At 41.8% G+C, this 22,946-nt stretch overlaps 1 protein-coding gene across 1 annotated transcript in view; it reads right to left on the reverse strand.

Annotated features, from left to right (window-relative positions):
- The window catches only part of HSF2 (heat shock transcription factor 2), a 75,764-nt gene that overhangs the window by 20,377 nt on the left and 32,441 nt on the right, over positions 1 to 22,946 (reverse strand). Inside the window, exon 5 of the mRNA XM_033937573.1 lies at positions 21,988 to 22,251. Within this exon, the coding sequence (XP_033793464.1) occupies positions 21,988 to 22,251 (264 nt within the window). The remainder of the gene's footprint in view (positions 1 to 21,987; positions 22,252 to 22,946) is intronic.

Consider the following 22,946-nt stretch of genomic DNA (forward strand, 5'->3'; position numbering starts at 1 on the left):
AACATAGAAGGTGACGGCAGATAAGGGCCAAGGCCCATCAAGTCTGCCCACATCAATGACCCTCCCCTACCTCCCTTTGCGAAGAGATCCCACCTTTCGATCCCATTTAGCTTTAAAATCAGGCACACTGCTGGCCTCAATCACCTGCATCGGAAGACCATTCCATCGATCCACCACCCTCTCGGTGAAGAAGAATTTCCTGGTGTCGCCATGTAATGTCCCTCCCCTGATTTTCCATGGATGCCCTCGTGTTGACGTGGGTTCCTTGAAGAAGAAGATATCCTCCCCCACCTCGATAAGGCGCGTGAGGTACTTGAATGTCTTGATCATGTCCCCCCTCTCCCTGCGTTCCTCAAGGGAGTAGAGCTGCAGTTTATTCAGCCGTTCCTCATACGGGAGATCCCTGAGCCCCGTGACCATCCGTGTGGCCATTCGCTGGACCGACTCAAGTCTCAGCACATCTTTGCGGTAATGTGGTCTCCAGAATTGTACACAGTATTCCAGATGGGGTCTCACCATGGACCTATATAATGGCATTATGACTTCGGGCTTACGGCTAACGAAACTCCTTCGTATGCAACCCATGATTTGTCTGGCTTTAGATGAAGCTTTCTCCACCTGAGTTGCAGTCTTCATGTCCTCACTGATGATTACCCCTAAGTCTCGTTCCGCTACAGTTCTCTCTAGGATCTCACCATTAAGAGTGTAAGTCTTACATGGATTTTTGTTGCCAAGGTGCATGACCTTGCATTTTTTGGCATTGAAGTTTAGTTGCCAGGTCCTGGACCAATTCTCCAGTAGGAGGAGGTCGTGTGCCATACTATCGGTCTTGGATTTGTTGTCAGGTCCTGTTGTGTTCTTGTCCACTATATTGCATAATTTGGCATCATCGGCGAATAATGTTAATTTACCCTGAAGCCCTTCAGCCAAGTCCCTTATGAAGATGTTGAACAAGATTGGGCCCAAGACCGAGCCCTGCGGCACTCCACTTAACACCTCTGTTGTTTCGGAGGGGGAGCCATTCACCACCACCCTCTGAAGTCTACCTCCTAGCCAGTCCCCCACCCATGTAGTCAAGGTATCTCCCAAACCTATAGAGCTCATCTTGCTCAACAACCTGCGGTGTGGTACGCTATCGAATGCTTTGCTGAAATCTAAGTACACGACGTCCAGGGACTCCCCAATATCCAGCTTCCTCGTCACCCAGTCAAAGAAGCTGATCAGGTTGGATTGACAGGACCTCCCCTTTGTAAACCCATGTTGACGGGGATCTCGCAGATTCCCCTCGTTAAGGACCGCATCCAATTGGTGTTTGATTAGAGTTTCCATTAGTTTGCTTACTATTGATGTGAGACTCACTGGTCTGTAGTTCGTAGCTTCCGTCCTACTTCCTTTTTTGTGGAGTGGAATGACATTAGCTATTTTCCAGTCTAGCGGGACTTTTCCTTTGCTAAGGGAGAGATTGAAGAGTGTTGATAGTGGTTTCGCCAAGGTGTCTTTTAACTCTCTGAGTACTCTGGGGTGTATGTTGTCTGGCCCCATGGCTTTGTGAACCTTGAGTTTGGATAGTTCACTGTAGACACTATTGGGCGTTATCTCGAAGCTGCAAAACGGGTCTATCGAGCTATCCCCTGTTGGTAGTTGAGGGCTGGATCCCTGCGCCTCACGGGTGAAAACTGAGCAAAAGTATTCATTTAACAGTTTAGCCTTCTCGGAGTCCGATTCTACATAGTTCCCGTCCGGTTTCCTAAGGCGTACTATCCCTCCTGTGTTCCTGTTTCTATCACTAATATACCTAAAGAATGCTTTATCGCCCTTTTTGATATTCTTTGCTAGATTCTCCTCCACCTGCAATTTGGCCTCTCTGACTGCTGTTTTGACGGTTCTTGACTTGGCCAGATAGTCTTCTCTGGAGCCCTGCTTCCCTGAATGTTTGAAGGAGATGAATGCTCTCTTCTTCTCTTTTATGAGGTTGGAGACCTCCGTAGAGAACCACTGCGGTTTGTTTTTTCTTCGTCGTTTACTTACAGATTTAATAAATCTGTTTGTTGCTTCGTGTATGGTAGTTTTCAGCGTTGACCACAATTCCTCTACATTATCAGTCTCTGCTTGGTTTTGCAGCGACTGATGGATGAATTCCCCCATGTCCTCGAAGTTGGTGTCCTTGAGGCTGAGGACCTTAGTTAATGTGTTGGGTTTGGTGAAACCTTTTCTGAGGTTAAACCATACCATGTTATGGTCACTGGATGACAGCGTGTCTCCCACAGAGACATCTGTGACACTTTCTCCGTTGGTAAGTATTAGGTCTAGAATCGCCTGATCCCTAGTTGGCTCCAAAACCATTTGCTTGAGTCTTGCTCCCTTTATAGAGTTTAATAGCCTTTTGCTGCTGCCGGTCGCAGAGGAAAGTGTGTTCCAATTCACGTCAGGCATATTGAAGTCCCCCATCAATACTGTGTCCCCACGCAAGGTGATATTCTCTATGTCCTCGATTAATTCCATATCAAGTTCTTCCTGTTGCCTTGGAGGTCTGTATACTATGCCAAGGTACAGGCATTTGTCCTTTCCCCTGGCCATATTTACCCAAAGGGATTCCCCTGTGTACCTAACATCTGTGATTCTGGTAACTTTGATGTCATCTTTGGCATATAGTGCTACCCCTCCTCCCATTTTGCCCTCCCTGTCTTGGCGGAACAAATTGTAACCCAGTATGACCATGTCCCACCTGTGGGAGTCCGTAAGCCAGGTTTCGGATATTGCCACCACATCTAGGTCGGCGCCCCTCATTTCCGTCTCCAATTCCAGAATCTTGTTGCCCAAACTGTGGGCATTGACGTACATAGCCTTCCAAATCCTAGGTTTGTTATGGCTATCTAGTGATCTTCCCGATTGAGCTCCATCGGCTCCTTTGGTATTGTTTGCGATGTGTGTATTTTCCTTAGACCCTGAAACATAGTGTGAACTTACCCTGGATTCGAAAATGTCAGTATCCCCCCTGAACCCGGAAATGTGAGCACCCCCCCCAGATCCATGATTGCTATGTGTATATACCTCAGATCCTGAATGGTATTTGCAGCTTACTTCATTAGATAGGTTATTAGTGCCCGTACCCTCCCCCAACTTACCTAGTTTAAAGCCCTATGGAGTAGGCGGGCTAATCGGTGTCCAAAGACGTTCTTCCCTCTGCTGGACAGGTGCAACCCATCTGGTCCCTGTAGTCCTTGTAGTGCCTCTCCGTGGTTCAGGAACCCGAAGTTCATCTCCTTGCACCATCCTTGCAGCCAGTCGTTTGCCTTCTGGATCCGATTCTCTCTGGCTCTTCCCTTGCCTCTTACTGGAAGGATCGAGGAGAACACAACCTGCGCATCCAACCTCCTCAGCTTCTCACCCAGGGCACCAAAGTCCTCAGGTATCCTCTCCGGGGTGCTCCTGGCGGTATCGTTGGTTCCGACATGGATAAGAAGCATGGGGAAGTGGTCCTGGGGCTTGATGAGACTGTCCAAGCAGGCGGTTACATCCCGGATCCTGGCTCCTGGTAAACAGCAAACCTCTCTCGATTGAATATCTGGTCTGCAGATTGGGCCCTCCGTGCCCCTCAGCATTGAATCCCCAATTACCACAACTCTACGCTTCTTAGGGGAGGGCCGTACTGATGTCTCTGGGACCGGAACCTCCTGCTGGATATCTTCCTGTTCCTCATTGTCAGGTCTTCCCTCCATCGCCTTTCTTCTATAGGCATCACAGATAAAGTATATGATTGGTTTCGTTCTTACTTTACAGATAGATCTTCTAATGTGTTCTTTAACAATTCTTTTTCTAAGCCGTACCAAAATAATTATGGAATACCACAAGGATCCATACTCTCACCATTATTGTTCAATATTTATTTGGCCCCATTATTAACACTCTGTCAATCCATAGGCTTCACAGTATATGCCTATGCAGATGATTTCCAACTTCTGCACACCATTGATCCCAACAGTTTGCAGGACATATCAGAAATTAATCATAAGTTAGCTAAAATTCATGAGTGGTTAAATAACAATCAACTCTCCTTAAGTATTAATAAAACCACAACAGTGCTTTTTTCAGAGAAAGAAGGAATTCAACTTATTAGTCCAATTATAATTGACAATAAACCCCTCAATCAAACTACTAATACAAAAATCTTGGGGGGTCTTAATAGACAACAACCTCACTTTCCGAGAACATATCAGTGCAATGGTTAAAAACTGTTTCTACAGATTAAGAATGATCCTTTCGCTTGCCCCCCTTCTTGATTCATTCTCTCTTAATACATTAATCCACTCTTTAGTTATCTCAAAATTAGATTACTGTAACTCCTTATTAAAAGGGGTTTACCAAAAGGATATAAGACGTCTTCAACTCATTCAAAATACTGCAATAAAGATTATTTCAGGCTCAAAAAAGTTTGATCATGTCACACCCTTACTACAAAGTGCTCACTGGTTGCCTATATCTTACAGGATTACTTACAAAATAGCTCTCTTAGTCTTTAAGACATTAAAATCTAATACTCCTGCTTTCATAGATAGGCTCCTGATTCCATACAGTTCATCAAGAGTTCTTAGATCAGCTTCACAATCTACTTTAAATGTTCCCTCCTTAAAAGTTATCGGAACCCGCCGTGCTTCAATTTTTTCCGTGACTGCACCAATGTTATGGAACTCCCTTCCTTTGTATTTAAGATTAGAACAAGATTTACAAATATTTAAAAAGAACTTAAAGTGTCTTCTTTTTAAAGAAGCCTTCAACTGACAGTTTACTTTTTCTATAATATCAGTTAATTTCTTTTCCCTTAAAAATAGACTATAAATACTCATTCTCATGACCTTTCTTGGTCTCTTATTATTTCCCCTCATTTCCCAATTTGTTTCCCTTTTATGTTCTCTTAACAAATATTGTATTTCTTCCCCACTTTCCCATTGTTTCCAGTTTTCTTCTTGTCTAAAGGATGTAACCCTTGTTCGTTTAGTAGAATATTATGTATAAGTTAGTCTATTTTAAATTCTTTTTATTTTATGTAAAACGCTTTGAAATTGGAAAAGCGTTTAATCAAACAATTTAATAAACTTGAAACTTGATAAACTTGAAACTTGATGTAAATGGATTTTAGCCAGAAATTTCATGATCAATATTTGTTAAAGGCTGAATTATCCACAAGAGAAACATTTTTTTCCCAATTCTTTATTATTTTCAAAACTTACAGTAAGTGTAACAATAAATACCACATTTTATACATCAATAATACACTTACCGTATTTTCACGCATATAACGCGCGCGTTATACACGATTTTACAAACTGTGCATAACCATGCGCGATATATGCGTGAGCGCGTTTTACAACTTTTTTTTTACATAGTTCCCCCTCCCCGACGCCCGATTCATCAACCGGAAGGACCACTCGCACCCCCACCCCGAAGGACCGCTCGCACCCCCACCCAAAGGACCGCTCGCACCCCCACAGCCTCCCCCCCTCCCCCTTCCGCATGGAGAACCTGTCTATCTTGTTTCTGGATGCCAGTGAGCCCAGCTGCTTCCTCTGCCGGCGGGGTCCTGCCCCTTCTCTGAGCCCTGCGCTGCTTCCTCTTCCGGCGTTCCCGCCCTTTCTCTGACGTCAGTTACTCAAGCATTTTTCCTATCTGTCCAGGCATCGGAGGTACTGGACATCCTTGATGCTCTCAATGATGATCCGAATAGTTTGTCGAACTGGAGATGTGTAGCCTCCAGCGACTTTTTCTGAAGCTTGGTCACCAGGGCAGCCCACTCAAGAGCCATGCCGTAAGCCCAGAGTGAGACGATCCATTTGGACTGGCAGTCAGAGGCTTTTGTCCTTCAGGAGGCAAACTAGGTCTGCATACCATGGTCTATGGGGCCACAATGGGCACCACTAGGACTACCAACCCCAGATGACTTGTGATCCAGTGGATGACTCGCCTTAGCACAGGGAAAACACGTACAAGAGCCCGTTCTCCAGCCACGGTTGGACTAACATATCCAACCCTGCACTTCTGGGCTCATATCAGCTGTAAAGGTGAGCCACCTTTGTGTTTACAATCGAGGCCATCAGATGCATCCATGGATGCCCCCACCGCCAAACTATGAATGTGGATGCCTGGGGGGATGAGACCATTCCCCCAGGTTGAGAGAGTCTGCCGACTGAGAAAGTTGGCATGCACATTTTCCACTCCCTCTACTTGCGCAACCGAGAGTGGTTGCAAATTAGCTTTTCTGCCCATCAAAAGAGGTGTTGAGCTTCTAGGCATAAAGGGGAGCTTCTGGTGCCTCCTTGCCTGTTGACACAGACCACCACTGTTGCATTGTCTGAGAAGCCTAACTACCTTGCTTGTTGACATAGACCACTACTGTCGCATTGTCTGAGAAGCCTGACTACCTTGCCTGTTGACACAGAACACCACTGTTGCATTGTCTGAGAAGCCTAACTACCTTGCTTGTTGACATAGACCACCACTGTCGCATTGTCTGAGAAGCCTGACTACCTTGCCTGTTGACATTGTCTGAGAAGACTGACTACCTTGCCTGTTGACATTGTCTGAGAAGACTGACTACCTTGCCTGTTGACATTGTCTGAGAAGACTGACTACCTTGCCTTCCAGAAAGACTTCTCCAGTTCCTTAAGAAAACAGTCGTTTGCAGTCACCACTGCAGATTGCTCTTCACTTCTGGTAACCAGGGAAGTGGTTGCTGGAGCAAGTCCATCTGGGGAGACCACTTAGAGAGAAGAGTCTTGGAGAGGCCTCATGTGTGCTTCCTGCCCAAAGGACCACCTCTATATCTGCCGCCATTGACCCCAGGACCTGCTGATAATACCACGCAGTGGGAGTCGGACTCTGTAGCAGGTCCAAAATACGCTTCCAGAGCTTCAGTTTGTGTGGCTCTGGAAGGAAGACCTAGCCAAGGCAGTGTCAAACAAATCTTCCAGGTACTGGGTTAGCTCCAGTTGGCTCTTCTTGAAGTTCATAGTTTATTAAAAATTTGATTAAACGCTTAACATAACATTCAAAGCGTTGTACAATTAAAAGCTAAATTATAAAATATAAAACAGGGGAACAAACAACAGATGATAGACACAATCTTCATACAATTGGACATACTTGATTGGTAAAGGGCAATTGTTAACAAAAGGGAAAAAGGGGGTAGAACTACAATTGTTAGGCAAAGTAAACATAGAAGGATAACAGTAGGATATGGGGAGGAAGGGATTAGCTTAAAAATTAAGACTAGAGAATAGAAAAACTCATTCATAGGCATCCTTAAACAGAAAACACTTTAAAATACTCTTGAATTTGTCCAAACTCTGTTCTGCTCTAATGAAAAGTGGGAGAGAATTCTAGATTAAAGGAGCAGTAACTGAAAAAATGGTGGCTCGACGAGTGCCAATTATTTTGAGAGAAGGGACGTTAAGGCTATGTTGTGAGGCAGACCTTAGTGTTCTAGGAGGATCGTACGGTATTAAAAGTATGTCTAGGAAAGCGGGGGCATTAGTCTTCTGAGTTTTGAAAGTTAATAAAGCAATTTTATATGTAATTCGATGCGGAATGGGTAACTAGTGAGCATTCTTTAACAGTTTATAAATCTTTATTCATTTTCTTATGTTACAACAAGTGTTTTTAAATAAATTCATTATAAACTTGAACACACTTGATTAACTCACATATTAATATCAAATTTAACATTTCTTTAGAAAATCAATATATTATAAAGTTATTGAATATAATAATCTCCCATCCCTCCCTCCCTCCCTATCAATACAGAATGAGAAATCTTTATTCATTTTCACATTTACATCAAAAGAAAATATAAAATTCATATTAATATTTCAGAAAACTAAATTTATATAATTCTTAGTTAATATAATAATAACCCATCCCCTCCCCCCTCCCTTCTATTCAGTAATATATGAATTAAATTTTTAAATTTATTCTTTCCATATATCATATTATATATCAAGTATTAATTTATTATATAATATTTAGGAATATGATCTCATCCATTTTTTCTCTCTAATCAAATTCTATATATGGGAAAATTAATCATTCTTTACAATATTCAGTTAATGGTTTCCATATTTTTTGAAATTCATTTATATGTCCTTTTTGTGTTGCTATAGTGAGCTCCATTTTGTATATATGGCATACAGAATTCCACCAGAATGTGTAATTTAATCTGTCATGTTTTTTCCAATTGAATGTGATTTGTTGTATTGCTATTCCAGTTAAAATAAAAAGAAGTTTGTTATTATTTGATGATATTTGACTTCTTGCTCTCATTGTTGTTCCAAATAATATAGTATCATATGTCAAGGCTACTGGATTTTCTAGCATCCTATTAATTTGGGGCCAAATTGATTTCCAGAATGTTAAGATGAATGGACAAAAGAATATAAGATGGTCTAATGTCCCAATTTCAACATGACAGTGCCAGCATCTATTAGATTTAGAGCTATCAATTCTATGTAAACGTGTAGGGGTCCATAAAGCTCTATGCAAAAGAAAAAACCAAGTTTGTCTCATAGATGCTGACACCGTACATTTTAACCTCCAAGACCAAAGTCGTGGCCATTGAGATGCACTAATTTGGTGCTTTATCTCAATGCTCCAAATGTCTCTAAGACCATTTTTTGGTTTTTTATTTATATAATCGGATAATAATTTATACCACTGTGCAGCTTCATGACCTGTTGGATTAATCTGGAAACATAGGAATTCCAAACTGTGATAATTAGTAAGATTTTTCCATTCAGGGAACCCTACCTGAATGGATTGCTTCAATTGCAACCATCTAAAATATTGTGTTTTTTTAAGATCAAATTTATGTTGCAATTGTGAAAACTCCAGCAACTTTCCATTTTTTATTATATCATCTAAAGTGCGAATACCTGCTATCATCCAATCTTTCCAGATTATTTTGAAACCGCCAATTTTGATCTTGGGGTTTAACCAAATTGTTTGATTTGTTGATTTGCTAATTGGAATAGGAGTTAGATTACTTATGTATCTTAAAGTTTTCCATGTATCCATGAATATTTTATGTTCTTTGTATAGCCTTGGCATTTTGATACTAACTACATGACTAAGACGTAAAGGAAACATGAGTCTCCATTCAAGCCAGAACCATTCTGGAATATTATCAGTGGGCTCTGGGAGGATCCAATACATACCTTGACGTAAAATATAGGCTTGATGATACCTATAGAAGTTGGGAAAATTTACCCCTCCCTCCGCAATTGGTCTTTGTAATGTCACTAGAGCAATTCTGGGATTTTTCCCAAGCCAAATAAATTTTGTCAATACCTTATTTAACTTTGAGTAAAAAGATTCTTGAAAGAAAACTGGTATCATTCCCATTTGGTAACAAACTACAGGTAAGATCATCATTTTAACTGTTTGTACTCTTCCCCACCAAGATAAATGTAAAGGATTCCATTGTTCACACATCTCTGTCACTTTTTGTAATAAACATTTTTCATTAATTTTCATTGTGTCTTCTAAATCTTTTGAGATCCAAATTCCAAGATATTTAATAGTATCCTCCTTCCAAACAAAAGAGAATGTATTAAATAAACCTTTTGTACAGTGTACATTTAATGGAAGTATTTCTGATTTATTCCAATTTATCTTATATCCTGAAAACTTTCCGAATTTATCAATTAGTTCAAGCAATTGTGGAATGGTGGATTCTGGATTCCTCAAATATAATAATAAATCATCAGCATAAGCTGATATTTTGTATTCTCTATCTGAATGAGGTATACCTTGTATTTCCTTTACTTGTTGGATTGCTAATATTAAGGGTTCTAACACTATATCAAACAGTAAAGGAGACAAGGGACATCCTTGTCTAACTCCTCTCTGTAGATTAAATTTTTCTGAAAATGTATTATTAATATATAATCTAGCAGAGGGGGAGTTATATAATGTTTGTATCATTTGTATGAATCCAGGACTTATACCAAACCATTCCATAGCCTGATACATAAATGTCCATTCTATTCTATCAAAAGCCTTTTCTGCATCTAAAGAAACCGCAAAGTAGGCTCATTCAATTTCTTTGTTAAGTATAACATATGGAATGCTAATCTGGTATTATGAGATGAATGTCTTTGAGCAACGAATCCTGTTTGAGGCATACCTATAATATGGGGAAGAGCATTAGCCAATCTTAATGCAAGTATTTTTGCTAATATTTTTCCATCTACATTTATTAAAGATATTGGCCTATAGTTTGAAACCAATGTGGAATCTTTATTTGGCTTTGGCAAAACAATAATTAAAGATTCTGCTATAGTGCCATTTATACATCCTTTATTAAGTTGATATTGAAAAAGATTTAATAAATAGGGTAATAATAAATTTTGAAATGTTTTATAAAATTCCACTGTATATCCATCACCACCTGGAGCGGATCCAACTCTAAGGGATTTCAATGCTGTTTCTAATTCTTTTAATGATATTGGCTTTTCCAAACTTCGTTTTATATGTTCAGGAACTTTTGGACCCTTTAACATTTTCAGAAATTCTAAACCATCTTTTTCTTTATTTAAATAAGTCTCGGAAGTATAAAGAGATTTATAAAATTTTAGAAATTGTTTTAAAATAGGTTCAATTTGTGTTAATGTGTCACCTTTTTCATCTTTTATAGCAATTATTTTTGATTTCTTTTTTTTCGCTTTGAGATAATTTGCCAATATTCTTCCCGACTTATTTGAGTTTCCATAATACAATGCCTGCTGGGAGAATAAATCTTTTCTTATCATCTTTGATGAGAATTCATTGTATTTTACTTTAAGTTTTAATAATTCTTGTTGTATAGAATATTCCCATTTTTCTATTAATTTTGATTCTAAAATTTTTATTTCTGTTTCCAAATTAGAAAATTGTTTTCTATTTTGTTTATTAAGATAAGCCGAATAAGAAATAATTTGTCCTCTTATTGATACCTTAAAAGCATCCCATAATATTTCCCTAGAGATCTCATCTTTATCATTCATTTGAAAATAATCTTTCATTTTTGTTTGAAAATTCTCACAAAATATTGGTCAGCAAGCAATGTATTATCAAATTTCCATATTGGTCTATTTGTATTTTGATCTGTGATTTTAATTTCAATCCACACTCCACCATGATCAATTAATATGATTGGATCAATGGCAGCTTGTGTTACTTGATGTGCTAGGTGTTTTGATATAAATATATAATCTATTCTTGAAAAAGAATTATGAACATGAGAACAGAAAGAAAATTCCCGTCCATTAAAATGAAGTATTCGCCAAATATCTGTCAAATTACAAGTTTGTACCAAATTATCTAGTCCCATCGATTTCATATATCTATTTGGGTTTTTATCTAATAAAGGATCCATAACAGCATTAAAATCCCCAGCTACTATTAGATTTGAAGTAGCCAGTTGTTGAAGAGTCTTAAAAAATTCATTTTGTTTTGAATTAGGGGCATATATATTAAACAACGTCATGGTTGTATTTCCCATGCATATTTCCACTTTTACCCATCTTCCATGAATATCTGATTCTTTTAATTTAAATAAAGCCGAGCATTTTTTATTCACTAGAATAGCAACACCTGCTTTTTTCCCTATGGCTGGTGAATAAAAACAATGCTTTATCCAACCACCTGTCAACTTATTAGATTCAATGTTTGAAAGGTGGGTCTCTTGTATGCAACATATATCTGCATTTTGCCTTTTTAAGAACAGTAATGCTTTTTTCCTTTTTATAACATGACTTAGACCATTAACATTCAAAGATATTATTTTAAGAGACATTTATAATTATAATTTTTATAATATATTTTCTATATAATGATAAATAATGTTTTTTATTAATATATTTTCCCAATATACTTAATAAATTATAATTTCCTTTTATTACTTCTATATCTCCTTTATATCTTTCTTTCTCAATCCCTCCCATATCCCTATTTCCCTCCCTCTCCCCCCCCTCTTATTAAATACGAATACTTGGATACGCAAGATGAGGTTAGGTTAAAATAACTCCCCCAAGCTAAAATAAAATATTCTTTATTTACTACTAATAATTTATCTCTCTTCATCTAATATATTTCCTATAAATCTAGCAAATAAATATTTTTTTATATAAATTTTATATAAAAAGTTAATGTATTTAAATCCATATAAGAAAATATTATCTTATCTTTTGATAACTCTATATAAGATTTATCTATGAGAATTACAATCTAACATATATTTATCAAGAATCAACTTTACATTCATTATACTGATATCTAATATTATTATTATTTTAATAGTACTATGTGGATCATGAAGTGGAGTCTGTGTGTCTTAAAATGTCTTTATATAGGTATATTTGTTGCAAACATTCTATTTTTCATCCTTTATTCCAATTTGTGTTATGAGGAAGAGATTTAGGTAAAATTCCCAGTTGTAAGACTCCTTTATTGAATCGTGAAATGAAGCACTTATTTCTTTCTTTAAATTTGAGATACTTCAATCCATTAGTTTTTCAAATCTTAAATCTCTTTAGGAAAGTTTGCAGAGTGACGATATGAGTTTTTTTTTTTTTTTTTCCCCATTACTTAGGTTATTTGTATTTTGATCCTGCACATCTTACATTTCTATTTGAGGCATTTAGTGCTATGGATGTAAGTCAATATTCTTATTCCTAGATTTACTTTAGATTCTTTTCTTTCCCCCTACTTCTGTCTCTAAAAACGTTTTTGTGTTGCCTATTATTTCAACCTTGTAGGATTCAGTATTCCTCTCTCATTGTTTCTGCTAAATAGTCTAAGACATTCATCATTTCCTCGAGAGAGCAAGTAATGAAGATGTTTCCTGACTAGGGACTTGCTTTTATTTTTGTCAGTATCGAGGACATTCCGTCAGTCAAAGTGTCAGAGAAATAAAAGCGCTGAACAACTTCGAAGCTAGTTCAGTATTCGAGAAGGAGAAAATCAGTTATACCTTACATATAGCATATTCTTTTTGGATTTATTCTGTGTTATTCCAGACTGAATCTCCTCTCTTTCATAACAAACTTAGCAACATTTTAGAATCGGAGAGGAGTTTTTAATTAGTTTTCATGAACTCCTATCATTACATATTCAGCTTGTCTCGAAAAGATTATCCGTGGAAGGCGACGCTTCTTCCCTGGGACTCTTTTTATTTTCAAAAGTACAACATCCCCTGTCACCTCTATATTCTCCAAATTTATCTAAAGAGAGTAAGTGGTCTACCTCAATAGTAAGCATCACTCGTTATATATAATTCACTGTTTCTTACACATAAGGAGGAGGTGGGGTGTAGGAATTAATTAAAGTTTGAAATAAAATCGGCAGAGAGATTTTTAAGAGATAGAATCAAAACGGAAGCACTTCCTTTTACACGATATTCTCTCTGTTGTCCAATCTCTTTTTGTTTTGTATTTTGTAACTCCCCAGCAGCGTGATTGGAGATTTTTCCTGTCTATCAACCACATTTCCTGTTTGTATATAACCACTCCCATATTTAGTTACCATATTTACTTCTCTGTAAATGTAATGAATTCCATTTTCATTCGGATCTCCATTTAATCCACGTTTTCTTCTGTAAGTACATTTTCTTCAAAATATTTATAAAACTTTCCTTTAAAAAGTATAAGTTTATGTACTCTTATAAAGTTTGTTTTATTTCCTTCAAAGAATGTTGGTTTTGTATAGTTCCATGTGTGTGCTGTAGCACATGTAGTTCCAGTCTGTTGTTTTTTGAATCCACTTCAAAGTTCTAAATTTTAACTGTAAGTCATATTATTAATAAAATCAATTTTTATATGGTGAATATTTTAGTAAAGTATTAATAAATCTATACATACTCATTTTCTCATTAGGTTTTCCATTAAGATGTTTAGGATGTCATGGGTTGTTCATATTGGTCCAGAAATTCTTGTAGTTTTGTTGGATCTGTAAAATTCTGAGTTTTATTTGCAATAGTGATCTTCATTATTGCTGGATAAAGGAGCCCATATCTAGCCCCTAAAGATTTCAGTTGTGGTCTCATATCTAAAAATTTTTTCCTTTTTAATGCGGTTTCCCTTGCAAAATCAGGGACAATATGTATTTTTGAATCTTGACATTTGAGATTTTTATTTTCTTTAGCTAATTGACAAATTTCCAGCGCTTGTTGATGTCTCAGTAGTTTGAATATTAATGTCCTTGGTCCAGTTTGTGAAGTTTTCCTTTGTGTTGGTATCCGGTGTGCCCTTTCGATTTCCAGTAGTGTTTTAAATTTTAATGGTAGTACTTTAGGTAGAAAGTGTTCCAAAAAAGTAATAGGATTATTTTTTTCTACCCCTTCCGGTATTCCTATTATTCTTAAATTATTTCTTCTTTCACGGTTCCGGCTGTCTTCAAGGTCTCTTTTAATTTCTTCTACCTCTTTCAATATGATTTTGTTTTGTCTTGCGTTCAGATTGAGTTGTTCAAAGTTATCTTCTATAAGTTTATTCTGTTTTCCGTCACTTCCACTCTTTTAGTTAATGCTGCTGCATCTTCAATAGCTTTTTGTAGTTTTTTGTTGCTGTCCAGAACAATTTCTTTAATTTGTCTTAATTCTTCCATTACATCGAGGTTGTCATCTGATGGCAATGGAGCTTTTGAAAGAGTAATACTTGGCTCCGGTTTTGATCGTTTATTACTTCCTGTACCGGATCCTCCTGCTCCTAAATCGCTTTTGTTCTGTTTGCTAGACGTTATTGTCTTTCAATATTTAGATTTTTTTCTTTTGAATTTTGATTTTTTTTTTGTAGTAATTTCAAAATTATAGCTTTTGAGCACGGAGCTATTCGTTTACCCGACCATCGGAATGCGCGTCCAAGCCACGCCCCCTAGTGAGCATTCTTTAATAATGGGGTGACATGATCTGATCTTTTTGAATTAGTAATAATTTTTATGGCCTTATTTTAAATGAGTTGGAGGCGCCTAATATCTTTTTGACACAATCCTGGAGGAATTGGACCACTTTCAAAACTGCCAGTTCACCTTCCTCCTTTGACGGGGCTCTAATTAGCCAAATCAACCAATATGGGTACACCTGGATCCCTGCATTGCATAGGTGCGCTGCCACCACCACCATAGTAAAATTGTGAGACGCCGTCGGGAAGCACCAAGAACTAGAAATGCTGCTCCAACACACGAAACTGCAAAACCTCCTGTGGGATGGAAAAATGGGAATGCGGCAGTAGTTGCACTGGAGGAGTTTCTTGTCTCCTTCAATTTGACTGAGGCCTATGACCAACTGAATGGTCTCCATGTGGAACTTTTAGTGCAGCACTGACCGACTTTAGGTCCAGAATTGGCTTCCAGTCATCTGAGCCTCTCTTTCATATAATGAAGTATATGGAATATTTACACAAGCCTGAGTCTTCGTCCGGTACCGGCTCAATAACACAGACCCAGTAGCCTTTATAACATTGCCTGAACTCTGGCCAGCTTGCCAGAAAGTATACAAAAGAGATCTAGAAGGGGGGTGGAAGGGGCACAAAACTCAATTTTGTAATTTTCTCAAAACTTCTAGGACCCAACGGACTGTGCCTATTTGAGCCCACACCAAACAAAAGGCTGACAGCCTGACCCCTATCTGGGGAGGCTTAGCCCCTGTCCTGGTGTTATTGTGCTTTCTTGGAGGTTGGGGAGGGACAAGAGCCAGATATTTACTATCTCCTATCCCAGATGAATCTCTGCCGTGACCCTAGAAATGACCTGTCGCTTGGCCTCCTGCATATGGACAGAATATTTTAGAGCCTCAAAACTTCCCAAATCCCCTACCCTAAGTCGTCTGGGGTCTACTGTCCAGCATTCAGAGCTTTGCTAAATAGAGTGGCTTTAGAGGCTGAATCTCCTGCCCACTGTCTTATTCAGAATATCCGCCGAGCGGAGATAGCATAGGTTGACACCTTGCTCATAACTCTGATGATATTATACAAGAGTGTCCGCTATATATTCCACCTCAGATAGGAGTTTTTGGGGGATCTTTGTCATCCTCTGAGGCTGGGATTCGAGACAGATGGGTGTAGCAAGTACATGCCACAAAGGAAGCCACAGCTTCTGCCTTAATCCCTAGGACCAAAGCTTCAAGTTACCTCTTGAGGACCATGCTCACTTTATGGTCATGAGTATCCTTTAACATCACACTTCCTTCACTAGGCAAGGAGGTTTGTTTGGTGACCTATGCCACCAGCAAATCGCCTTTGGCTGAACAGCTGCTGAAAATCCGGAGCCATCAGGTACAGCTTGGCCACTCACAGGGACCCTTCTGGTGACTCACAGCGGTCCACGACCAGCTTTGTATGTCCAGATGCAAGGAAAAGAACATAATTGGAGCAACTGAGTCTCTCATAGTTGAGCACTGCGACGAGGGGGTAGGAGAAACTTCCAGCTTGAGTTCTCATAGCGAGGTAGAAATAATAATAATAATAATAACTTTATTTTTGTATACCGCCATACCCCGAAGAGTTCTAGGCGGTTCACATTATTTAAACAGAGATTACAAGTGGTTACATATCAAATTGATCATAGAGTAGTTTGACAGAGATTACGAGTGGTTACACAAATTGATCATAGAGTAGCAGACAGCAAGGAGAGAGTATTTACAAGTGATTACGTATCAAAATGGTCATAGAGTTGCGAACAGCCCCAAGAGCGCAAAGGTTATCCCAAGACAAGCAGGCAGCATATTCTCAACATATGGGTCATCCACAGAGCCCCGATGCAGACAGCTTCACAAGCAGGCTTGCTTGAGGGCCGCCGCGTGAGCGGACTGCTGGGCATGATGGACCACTGGTCTGACTCAGCAGAGGCAATTCTTATGTTGAAGAACTTTTAGAAAGTTTGCGACTGCTGCGCCGCGCATGCACGAGTGCCTTCCCGTCCAACGTAGGCCGTGCGTCTCCTCAGCTCTAAGTTTTCTGCAGAGCTGAGAAGCCCTCATTTCAAGGCTCTGCGCGAGTTAGTTTTACTCATGCCTTGTGTATTTTCTTTTTTTTTTACAAGGTCGCTGCATTACACAGTATTACAAGGAATCGAGTCCTTGAGAGTGCCTCGAGTTCAACCTGACTACTCTATTCAAGGAGTTGAGTCCTTGAGAGTACCTCGAGATCAATCTGTACACTCTGGGCAAGGAGTTGAGTCCTTGAGAGTGCCTCGAGATCAATCTATACAAGGAGCTGAGTCCTTTTCAGTGTCTCGACTTTGATCTCCAACCTCCAGTCCTACCTCTCCACATAAGGCATTGCCTTTTCTAAGGCACAGGGCGAGGACTCCTCGACATTCTTCATCAAGGCTGGATTTGACTCGATCACGGGCCCTTGATTCGAGACATAGTTCCTCTTCACATCATTTATCAAGGCATTTTTTGAGGTCCAGGTCTGCTTCTCGAGACAGACCTCGTTTATCGAGGCATCGAGACTCGAGACCTCCAACTCCTTTATCCAGGAAACCTATTGTGGAACCTCAGCATTCTCACTAATCGAGTTCTTTTCCTGCGAGGTTTTCTTCACCAGCTGGTTCTTCAAAACGCAAACGTTCTGTGTCTCCCACTCGTTCTAGAAGTGGGTTTTCTTGTTCTAGAAGTGGGTTTTCATCTTCATCTCTGTCTATGGATTCAGACCTGCGGTACCAATACTCCAGAGAGGCTTCACCTTCTTTCTCTGCTGTCGAGAGGTTCTCGTTCACCTTCGCCTCAACGAGGTCACTCCTCTTCTGATCCTGTGTCCTTTACTAAATTCTTATGTCAAGTGAGTAAAGATCTCTCCACATTGCTTTGGAGTCTGATTCAAAATACTAGCTGGGTATGCCTAATCCTCCTAGGGATTCTCTCAAATTACCCATGAATAGCATTCTTTCTCAAACTTTTAAAAAGAACCAATCCTGCAAAAGTTTATGCGACCGTCCCTCCTGGCCGAGAGGGCAGGACCACGGACACGTTTGGCAATCAGCTGTATCAAAATTCTATGATGACAAATAGAATCTTAAACTATAATTTTGTGTTTACATTCTATCTCAAGCATTAGGTCAATGCTATGCCTACTTTCTTCAAGTATCTTCCACAACATTGCCTACCAGAGTTCCAGCATATGCATTCAACTCTAGGTCAACTTCGCATGCATATGGTTCAGGCTGCATATGATGCTTTTGAGATGTCCTCCAGGGTCACTGCGTTCTCAGTGGTGATGCGCCATCTAGCATGGCACCGCACCATAGACATGAATCCAAAATCTGCAGGATCGACTGGCCAACATCCCATGTCAAGGGAATGAGCTCTTTGATGACTCAATTCAGGCAGCTACAAAACGTTTGTCTGAAAATGAGAAATTGTTTGCCTCTATGATTCGGCCGAAGCCGAAACCTTCCACTGCTAAGAGCTACAGACCTCCTCCATCTTATCAGAGATGTTGGGTGAGGGTGGAGTTCATCGTTGACTGAATCTAGCATATATTCTAATGAGGTGTGGCTACTCTTTTCGAGGAGCTGGACATCGAAGAATGATTTGTAGAGGAGTGCCAGGCCACCTCCTTTTCGGTTAGTTCTGGGGGAGAAGAGGGCTTGGTAACCATGGGAACAGAGATCATTTTATGTAAATAAGTCGTCTTTATCAATCCATGATTCCGTGATGCACAAGAATCCAGGGTTAAGATCCTCAAGTAGGTCATTCAAAATTTGAGTCTTGTTGCATGCGGATCTGGCGTTGCAATAAAGAGTCGGGACTGTCGTGAGAGAGTCAGAGGCAAGGTTGAGAAGATTGGAAGGTGGGGACAGGCTTTAAAGAGGCGTGATTGACTCTTTGAGGGTTTTTTTTGGAGGGATGACTTCTGGTGCACATAAGCATGGGGATTCTGAGGCCAGGGCAAATGTTACTGCCATTTGTGGAGTCGAGTAAGTTGGGAGAGGGAGGTTTCAAGCAGAGGGTGGTATTGAAAGATGAGCAGAGTAGGAGAAGAAGGAACCACAGAGGTAGCTTCATGGTGAGAATTAGGGTAAGCCTTTGGGAGGGCTGGGTGGCAAGACCTAAATGTTTCACGAATAAGTAACTTCAAACAGAGGAAAGGCTTCGTGTCGGCTCAGGGAGAGAGCGTGGGACTTATTTAATTTCTGAGTGGTGGTTTAAATCAGGAGAGCAACTCGACATCTAATTGCTGCTAATAAGACAAGAACGGAGGTGAACTTAAGCGTCTATTGGATTTAAGTGGGAGCTTGAATGGAGGTAGAACTGGGTAACTAATCAGAATAAAACTTCGCACTATGCCCAATTAACTTCTATTGGTTTCGTGGGAGAGCAAAATCAGAGGTGGGACCTAGCATCTAAACAGGAAAGAATTTAGCAGTGAGCCCGGTCCTTAGCAATATGCCCAACTTGACATCTAAATATGTTCATGTAAGACAGGGGTGTCCAATATCGGTCCTCGAGGGCCGCAGTCCAGTCGGGTTTTCAAGATTTCCCCAATGAATATTTATGAGATCTATTTGCATGCACTGCTTTCATTGTATGCTAATAGATCTCATGCATATTCATTGGGAAAATCCTTTCATATTTTTATATACCGCGCACACCCGTATACCGCGCATGCTGCCCGACTCTCACGTCGCCGCCTGGCTCTCCTTTCGCCCGCCCCGACTCTCCTCTGGCCACCCCGACTCTCCTTTCGCCCGCCCCGACTCTCCTCTCCCCCTTGAAGTCCTGTCCCCACCCTGAAAGCCTGATGCCCCCCCGACGTCCGATTCACCCCCCACCTGGAGGACCGCTCGCACCCCCACCCCGAAGGACTGCTCGCAAGCACCCGCACCCCCACCCCGAAGGACCGCTCGCACGCACTCCCACCCGCACCCCCACCCTGAAGGACCGCTCGCACCCCCACAGCCTCCCGACCCATCCCCCCCCTTCATGTAGAAGCTCCTACCGGTGTCCTGCTGCTTCCTCTTGGCGGTCCCGACTCCCCGACACGATCGGGGCAAGAGGGAGCTCAAGCCCTCTTGCCCCAGCCAACCGCGGCACCCCCGACACGATCGGGGCAAGAGGGAGCTCAAGCCCTCTTGCCCCAGCCAACTGCGGCACCCTCGACACGATCGGGTCAAGAGGGAGCTCAAGCCCTCTTGCCCCCCCGACACGATCGGGGCAAAAGGGAGCCCAAGCCCTCTTGCCCCGCCGACTCCCCAACAATATCGGGCCAGGAGGGAGCCCAAGCCCTCCTCGCTCTGGTGATCCCCCCCCCCCGCTAGTTGTTCGGGCCAGGAGGGAGCCCAAGTCCTCCTGGCCCTGGCGACCCCCCCCCCCCGCTAGTTGCTCAGGCCAGGAAGGAGCCCAAACCCTCCTGGCCACGCGACCCCCTACCCCCACCCCGCACTACATTACGGGCAGGAGGGATCCCAGTCCCTCCTGCCATTGATTAAAACCCCCCTCCCCCCAACGACCGCCCCCCCAAGAACCTCCGACCGTCCCCCCAGCCGATCCGCGACCCCCCTGGCCGACCCCCATAACACCCCCACCCCCCTTCCCCGTACCTTTGTATAGTTGGCCGGACAGACGGGAGCCAAACCCGTCTGTCCGGCAGGCAGCCAACGACGGAATGAGGCCGGATTGGCCCATCCGTCCCAAAGCTCCGCCTACTGGTGGGGCCTAAGGCGCCTGGGCCAATCAGAATAGGCCCGGGAGCCTTAGGTCCCTCCTGGGGCGGGGCCTTGGGCACATGGTCGGGTTGGGCCCATGTGCCTCAGGCCCCACCCCCAGGTGGGACCTAAGGCTCCCGGGCCTATTCTAATTGGCCCAGGCGCCTTAGGCCCCACCAGTAGGCGGAGCTTTGGGACAGATGGGCCAATCCGGCCTCATTCCTGCTGCCAAGAGGAAGCAGAAGGACACCGGTAGGAGCTTCTACATGATGGGGGGGGGTCGGGAGGCTGTGGGGGTGCGAGCGGTCCTTCAGGGTTGGGGTGCGAGCGGTCCTGCGGGGGGGGGGGGGGTTTGAATCGGATGTCGGGGGGGAGGGGGAACTATGTAAAAAAAAATTTGTACAACGCACTCACGCGTATAACACGCAAGGGTATGCGCGGTACGTAAAAACCACGTATAATGCGCGCGTTATATGCAAGAAAATACGGTATTTAGCGCTGAGCCTGATCTTTAGCATTGAGCAGAGTTTATAGTTTCATGAGAGAACTTAAACTGGGTATCTAATAGGGATAAGACTTAGCGCTATGCCCAACATCTGTTAGTTTCGTGAGAGAGCAAAATCAGGGGTGGAACTTAGTATTTGAATAGGGGAAAACTTAGCAATGAGTCCGGTCCTTAGCATTGAGCACAATTTAACATCTAAATAGTTCCAAGTAAGAGCTAAACAAGGAAAAACTTAGTATTGAGTCTAATCAAGGTGAGACAAGACTAATTCTTCATAAATAAGTGGTATCAGGCGGAGGAAGGAGGGACAAGGTGGAGGGAAGCTTCCTCTGCCCCGAAGAATCGCTTGGGGGGGAGGGGGAACTTTCGGCGGCCCTCAATGGGCTGAAGAGCAGGATGCAGAAGTGGGCAAAAGTCTAGCCTGATCAATCCTGCAGAGTCAGGAAAGCTTTTGGCGGCCCTTGAATGTTCTGATACCTATGATTATAAGAACCAAGCGCACCATTTAAAGTCACGACTAATCAAGCAAGGGTACGCGGAGCCAATGCATACCTGCAAACAATGTCTGCAGACATTGTTTGGAGGTATGCATAAAAATAAAAGTTCCTCTCAGAAACCATGCAAATATTACACAATATGGTATATCTAAAGAACTTGAAACTCTGGTACCTTGACACTTCTTGTAAATCTGGTGTGAACATGACGCCAAACAAAAGATATTAAGGAGACATCGATGCTAATAAAGATCTTAAAAGCTTACCCCCTTCAAAAGATGTTAAAAATGCTTTTGAAAATAAACGAACAATACTCACTTCCCCAAAAGATTGATGTTTTGTGAAATTGCCCCGCTCTCACTGAGAATCGAGTCCATCATTGTGACAGGGTCATCTGCAATCAGCGAGGACTGGCTATTTGGTTTGACTGCACTGGACATGAGTGGGTTTGCATCACTTGCAGCATGGCATTCAGACCTGAGCAGCTCTTCATTTTTATCATCCTGTATAACAGGGACATCGTCCTCCAACACGTCATCCTCATCATCCTCAACAATTACAATATCTGGCATATGAGGAGTGCTGAAAAGCAAAACAAAATATGAGCAATGGGTGGTAGGGAGGGACAGAAAATACAAAACCTTTCTCACTAATAGAAATAGAGGCTGACTAAATTTTGGTTTTGGTATCTAACCGTAACAGTTGTTATCCAGGGACAGCAGGCAGCTATTCTCACTAGTGGGTGATGTCATCCGACAGAGCCCCGATACGGACATCTTGCAAGCATGTCTTGCTTGAAGAAACTCAGAAGTTTCGAGATGCCCGCACCGCGCATGCGCCAGTGCCTTCCCGCCCGATGTACCGGGCGTGTCTCCTCAGTTCAGGTAACTAGCCTGAGAAGCCAACCCAGGGGAGGTGGATGGGACGTGAGAATAGCTGCCTGCTGTCCCTGGATAACAACTGTTACGGTAACATTGCTTTATCCCAGGACAAGCAGGCAGGTATTCTCACTAGTGGGTGACCTCCAAGCTAACCCCAATGGGATGGTGGGAGAGTTGGCAACTTAAGAGAACAAATTTTGTAATACTGTTTGGCCAAACTGTCCATCCCGTCTGGAGAAAGTATCCAGACAATAATGAGAGGTGAATGTGTGAACCGAGGACCAAGTGGCAGCCTTACATATCTCCTCAATCGGTGTCGATCTGAGGAAGGCTACAGAGGCTGCCATTGCTCTGACCTTATGGGCTGTGACCTTACAGGGAAGGGATAATCCAGCC

The sequence above is a fragment of the Geotrypetes seraphini genome, chromosome 3 (assembly GCF_902459505.1).
Source record: "Geotrypetes seraphini chromosome 3, aGeoSer1.1, whole genome shotgun sequence".
NCBI classification, from domain to species: Eukaryota; Metazoa; Chordata; class Amphibia; order Gymnophiona; family Dermophiidae; genus Geotrypetes; species Geotrypetes seraphini.